General features: G+C 35.4%; 1 protein-coding gene across 1 annotated transcript in view; it reads right to left on the bottom strand.

The window, feature by feature from the left end:
- Positions 1 to 269: 269 nt before the first annotated feature.
- TTC21B (tetratricopeptide repeat domain 21B) overlaps positions 270 to 7048 on the bottom strand; it is an 85233-nt gene continuing 78454 nt past the window's right edge. The window contains exons 27-29 of the mRNA XM_030852552.2: positions 6493 to 6613; positions 2597 to 2664; positions 270 to 1345 (exon numbers count right to left, since the gene is read on the bottom strand). Coding sequence (XP_030708412.1) covers positions 1268 to 1345; positions 2597 to 2664; positions 6493 to 6613 — 267 coding nt within the window. The 3' untranslated portion in view covers positions 270 to 1267. The remainder of the gene's footprint in view (positions 1346 to 2596; positions 2665 to 6492; positions 6614 to 7048) is intronic.

The raw sequence follows: 7048 nt of genomic DNA, 5'->3' as shown, positions 1-7048 counted from the left end.
GGATAAATGTAATAAGACATGTGAAAGCATTTTAACAGGCATGACATGTTTCATAAATGCTCTACTTATTAAACATTTTCATGGAACGCCATACATAAAAGAATGACTAGAATTTTATAACATATAATTGGAATTAAAAGGACTTTGGAAAATTGGAGAAGTGATCAGAAACTAGAATGTAGCTCAAAAGAAATAAACATGAGGTACTTAAGGAAAAGCAAGAGACTTGGAAAAATACTGTTTATTGAAAATGCAATTAAAATTGAAGACTGTGTTTATTGTATTTTTAAAGGCAACTGAAAAAGGTATAGATAACATACTAAAAATGATGTTAAGAATTGAGTTTATGAAGATTAGGTTAAATTCAGTGTAAGGAGTGAGTGCTCTCCCAGGGTGGTGGCAGGGATTCTAGGGAGAGCGGGGTCTGCAGCTGTGTTCACACGGTGTGCTTTGGGAGTCCCTACTGACCAGAAATATTCTCCACCAGATGTTACAGTGTCTAAAGTTACACCAAAAGGCCTCGTCTTTGGGCTAAGGTTAAATAATGCTATAAAGGTTTACCTATTTAAACTAATTTCAGGTACTGGTTATTTCTTAAAAGGGATCACATAGGCATTGGGAGCAGGAAGAGTCAGTTCAACAGAGAAGGGAAACACACACACTCTTTATACTTTCCCACAAAGACTTTTCTAGGAAAGCCACATTTTCTGTAATACTATGCATTAACATGGGGAGTCTACCCTGATTCTGCAAAACTCACCATGTCTTTTGAGTTCCAAGAGGAATACAAATCATAAATTTATAAAATCTTTATTAAAAAATATATTTTCTTTTTCATAAATATTTACAGGGAAATTTACTCAAACCTTTGAAATAACAGAGACCATCACAAGAATGTTTAACAGAGCACAACAATATCGTAAATGTATTTCCTGAAAGAAACAACTAATGTTCCTTAGAAAAGATATAGGATACTTAACTACCAAGATTTTAACAAAATATTTTTTATAGAAGTGGGTTATAATCTTTACCACAGAGTCACCAAATCTGCACCTAATCAAGAGAGTCAATTAAATAAACCAGCTTTCATTCACCTTCTCCATCAGAAGACATCCATTTAACACAGTGTTTCTCTTTATATACAATAGCAGCCTCTGCTGGAGAAAGAGAAGTATGCTTTCTATTACAAAGTATTAGCTCAAACCTATTTTGAACTGGAAGAACTCAGATTCTTTTCATTTCTTGCTTAAAAAAGCTAAAATAATTTTCAAGGTCTTAAAGATGTACGAGCCTTATCAAGTATATCTTTTCTGATTTTGGGGTAAGTTGGATGTGCTTCGAGAACCTGCAAAAACACACACACAAACAAAAAAACAAAACGAAAGCATAAGAACTTGTAATTCATTATCAAGAACTGCGGAGTCACAAAACTTACTAGAAACAGCATTACAGTTGAGATTTCATTATATTAATACTACAAATTTAACAACACTTTTTAAAGGTGATATCTGAGATGCGGGTGACATGATGACTCATTTCTATTAACAGCAATTAAATGAAAAAGGTAGAATATAATACTACACGTGGAAAATACAACAAATATAATTATTTCCTTAATAGATCAGTTACAGAAAACAATTATGTATCGATGATTTAAGATACTTTAAATAATTTAGCTATTAATGCATGATATTTAATAAACCCTTAGTTATTTTTACCCAGGAGCACACATCAGATTTACCTGGAATGATTTTGAAACATACAAATTTCCAGGTCTACTGAGTCTAGGAGTAGGGGAAATTCATTAAAACAAACAAACAAACAAAAAAAACCCTCCACAAATGATTCTAATGTATAACCTTACATTAATGTACAACCTTAACCTTAATGTGAAATGCTGCCTTACGCAGAGACTCAGTAATCAATAGCAATCGCTGGGGCCAAGTATTTACTATGATGATGCTCACACAGCTATCCGGGATAAGACACATCACATAATTCTCTGCTAAGGAGCTCTTCTTCGAGCTCCCAGCAATGTTTAGTAAAACGCCTTATATGGGATATCAATGTGACAATGTACATAAAGAAACTGCAAATTCTAAAACTGCAACTTAAATATTTGTCATTTTAACAAGGGATCATTTAGTCAAGCATCAATTCCAGAAGTGTAATTGAATGACTTCTAAATGACAAAAATACCTCTTTAATTTATAAATCTGAATCCTCTAATAACCAGAGACTTAGACACATACAAAAGAACTTCTATTCAGAACAGTGATGTGGAGAATCTATAATAATCCTGAGATATCTTCTGACTTAAGGATTACGTTTTATTTAACATGCTTCTCTAGCCTCTTTCTTTAAATTGACGTAAACATTTTATTATTTGAGCCCAATTAAAAACATATGTTTTTTCAATTTAAGTAAACTTTATTTTCTAAACTTTGAAAACTGGTAGTATCTCCCAGATATATGTGATGAGTCATTTAACCAAAATATGACGTCTTCTATCTCTATTCATGTACATCTTGATATTAATTAAAAGTAGGAAAGAGTCCATCTGAAAAATTTTGAGAAATCTAAATTTAAGTTTTACCTGGTGACATACGTCAATTGCATCCACAAATCTTTTTGCTTTTAAGTAATTAAATGCCAGTTTGTATCCTGTAAAGACAAAAAAACCAACAATGATATAGTACTATTTATAGAGCATACTGCTAATATTACCTTTTTTGGCCTCCTCCTTTGTTTGCTTGCTCTAGTATTAGAGAACTCTTAGTGGAGGCTGGTGACTATACTATGATAGAAATGATAAGATAATAGAAGGTGGAGTGACATAAAAGGAGAACAGGTAGGAAAAGAAAATGGAGTTGTAACAAAGGACCACAGCTGGGTTAGAAGATGGCCGGCCATCCCACAAATGGGGTTTTGCAACTTACTAGAAAAGTCCCATTTGTTTCAGATTATGGTAAAAACTCATCGTAGGGCAGTAAATGATAGCACAGCTATTCATTTATACAGTACAGATTTACTTAACATGTCAGGCAAACTGGTTCCTTCAGTCATGAGGTTTACACTCCATTAGGAAAGAAAGTACCTTATTTAAGTAATTATGTAAGTACATGAATAATTTCAAAACTGAGATAAATGCTGTGATATAAAGGTACAGGCCAAGAGCACTGTAATAAGAAACCTGGTTGGGGAGGGGGTGGGAGTCAGGCACGGTCTGAAATCTGAAGGAAGAGGCGTAAGTAGACCAAGGGGGTGGGAAGCAAGAACACTGTTAGGCAAAAACTGCACACGGAAAGGCCAATGGTAGAGGGAGACATAGCAACCAAATGGACCTGGGGTGCACGAGCGGAGCGCAGAGCAGGGGGGAGAGCGGCTCAGAAGACACTGGATTAGTCATTAGATAGCCACATCAGCGATGAGTAACAAGCACCACAGTTACTGACAGTGAAATGTCACATTTCAGACACTGACAATTTAGAGGAAAGTTTTAAGACATTCTTAACTGACTGTTGTTCTGTAACAATGCCATAATAGTAAGCAAACTAAGGAAAAGACAAAAAAAGTGGACTCAATAAATAAGATATAACACAATGTAAAATAATATGTAACTAATAAATTAAATATCTTGCTTTACCATTTAGAAATATGAAAAAGGGAAATCTGAATGTTGCTCTTAGGCCTTAATCAAAGTACCAAAGCAAGTTTTTAGAATTTCAGAACAATGTTTTAAAAGAATTGCTGGCTAATGCAATCATACGGTAGCAAAAAGTAAGGAAAAAGAATTATCTAAAATTCATTGTATTCGATACACACACACACACACACACACACACACACACACACACAAATGAGAAATGTCCAAGATGAAAGCAGTTAAGTGTCAGAGAGGTAAACTTGGTATCATTAGAAAATAATTATAAAAAAGATTAATAAATAGAGTTTATTAGAGACCTGGACTCAAGTCATAGGTTTCTTTCAGTCTTAGTGTCACCTCGGAAGAGTTATTTGAAAACAAGCCTTCTGTACTTCAAATTAGTTGATTTGAAATAGTTAAGAATTGCTAATGATGTGTTTGCAAACATGTGAAGTAAATTGAATTTAATGTTGAATACTTTCAAGCATTCACCTAACAAAGCCACTGTTAAGCATTGAAAAAAAAAGGAACATTTAAAAGGACATTTAAAAAGGAAAACAACATAAGATGTCATGCCAAACATGGAAACTAGAGCCAAAAAAACCTAGACTTAACTTTTGGTTTCTGGCTTCCTGACTAGCTTTGAGACCTTAGACAAGTCACCTGAGCTGTCAATCTCAAGTTTCCTCATCCAAAAATGGAAGGATAACTCTGCTCTTAGTGTAAGTTTAAAGATCAAATGAAATACTTGTTGTGAAATGCTTTTAAAAATTTGAGTACCACGCAAATATTAGCATTTTTTTCTGTGTAAACACTAAATTAGAAGCACAAAGTTTTCATATTGAAAGAAACTTGATAGATCATTTCCTTCAAAAAACTTTAGAGAGGAAATGAAGAGCTAGAAATGGCAAAGAACACATGTACCGCAGCTGCATGACACCTGTCAGGCTTCTAAGAATTCAACTCTTCGTAATCAGGAAAAAAAACGGGGGAGAGAGAGAATGCGCTCATGAACACGAACAATGTGAACAGCCTAGTGACTGTCACGTAACCTGGGAATGACTGAAGGGAGAAACATGACTGTGTTCTCCTCTCAGTGGATCTCACTTCCTGGTGCCTTTCACAGTTACAGTACTCACGCCTGAATCCTATGAAAAGAACACAACCATGATTTGAAGGATTTCCTGACAAGTGAAAAAGTGAAATAAATGCATCTCTAACTTGGCCAGGCAGGCTGGGGGTACTGGATGCCATGATAATCTTAAGGAAGAAACTGTGAGAATTAATTTAGAGCCTCAGAGAAATGCCAACTAAGGAGAAGTCAGAGGAACTGAAAAAATCACCTATAAAACACAAAGATAACACAGTGAAGGAACTACTGACTTGAAATCTCTTTATTTGCTGGTCTTCCAAGGAACAGAGTATTTAAATAACTGAGCTTCTAACTGTATTCCTTCTGGGGAATAAAGCACCAAAATTAAATATATTTTAAGGATTTTAAGGAATGCTCATTTTACAAGCTGATTTTATTCTGTAAGACGCACAATACCTGAGAAGGAAGCGTTAGTTCCTGGGCTCTATACAAGTCTAGTAAAATAACAGACCTCAGAAAAATACAAGGTGGGGAAGTCCTGAACTGACAGCAGTAAGTCTAAAGATGACCAATCTGACTGCAGATTAAATCTGAGTCATCACTGTGCCACGGCTGCTAAAAAGACAGATGCCATCTTAGGTTGAACTATCAACTACTAAAGGCCTCATTTAAAAACATAGCTTCATTATACATACAATTCGTTCTTAAATCATACTTAAGAACTTGTTCATTTCTGGCACAACAGGTCAAGAGGGACATGGACAAATAAAACTGCCTTTTCGAAACCTATTTGGCCGTGGAAGCTCATCTCCTCACGCTCAACTCTCTGTTTTTAAAGAAATAACTATTAATATCTCACCCAGTATTCCAAAGCAAAGTTTGGGAAATACTATTTGAGAGTTTCCAGGAGACAGCAAGGAGGGTGAAAGACTTGAAAGCAAGAATGGACAAGCACCTGAGGATGGTTTGGAGAGAAACTGAGGAGAGACAATGACAGAGTTTGCAATTAGAGGGCCATTATGCATAAGGGCGGAAGGACTATGTGGGTTGCTCGAGAGAACAGACAGGGCAGTGTCAATGAAGCCTATTTCAGTGCAACACAAAGAAAGAGAGGCCTGGGGAGGAGCTCCCCAGGAGTCACTAAGTATATTCCAGATGCTGCCCATCTGTTACAGATACTGGAGACTAGCCTTCCTCAAACCAATGGGCTACCACTGGAACCAAATGACGTTTATAGATGCTCAAGAGAAAAAAAAAAGTTCCGTAGTCAAATTACTGTGGGAAACATGTCCCCTCTGTGATATCCATCACAGTATATATTAGGGTTTAGAGGCTTTGAGAAGTTCTGCAGTAAAGAAACCAGGAGGACTTGATTTGATGCAATGTCTTCCCACTTCCTTCACAATGAAACACCTTCCCCCCACAGCATCACCATTCTGGAATTAGAGGGTGAAGGGAAAGGAAGGGCAGAATTAGATCGGATGTCCTTTAAGGCGACTGAGGTGGAGTTTGAATCTCAGGAAACTACACCTAATAACTTAGTAGCTAATAATCTATTATAAATATAAAATATAAAATTTTATATTAAAATATAAATAAATATAAAATAAATTATAAAATAAATATAAATAAATATTTATTTATTATAAAATAAATATAAAATTTATTTTTCAGACGGTCCAACAAAGGATGTTGGCTTTCACAGGAAACCCACGTTTCCTGTGAAAACCTAGTGTCTAAATTTTAAACTCACCTACTGCTGGATTTGTCTGATTGCCGTGTTTCCACGCCATCTCATAGTTTAAGGCAGCGTCTGTATATGCTTGCTCTTTTTCCATAATGTATCCCATATATTCATAAGCTTTGCAGCAAGACTGAAGAAAAGTGCAAGATGTATCAACAGATTACACTTGATATCACTAAGATTTTATGGAGTGCTTATGACTATAGAGGTCAACCATATCAACTCATGTAAATGGCACATAAAACAGTGGTTTTCAACCTTGGCTATGCAATCCAGTCATCTATGGGACTTAAAAAAAGATTCTGATGCTGAGCCCCTATCTCAAACCTACAGAATCAGGATTTTTGGGTGAGAGGGAAGGAGATGTTTTATACATATACATATACATGTACACTTTTTATTACAAGTAATTCTAACACATATAGAAATTACAGTATGATGGACCCCCTGAACCCATGTCTTCAACAATGAACTCCTGACTGATACTGTTTCACTACTCCATACACTTGTCCTTCTGTATTATCAGATAAAAAACCCTCAGATACTACATCATTTCATCCATAAA

The sequence above is a fragment of the Globicephala melas genome, chromosome 7, assembly GCF_963455315.2.
Source record: "Globicephala melas chromosome 7, mGloMel1.2, whole genome shotgun sequence".
Classification (NCBI taxonomy): domain Eukaryota; kingdom Metazoa; phylum Chordata; class Mammalia; order Artiodactyla; family Delphinidae; genus Globicephala; species Globicephala melas.
The sequence above is the reverse complement of the archived record's forward strand: the minus strand, read 5'-3'. Positions and strand labels throughout refer to the sequence as shown.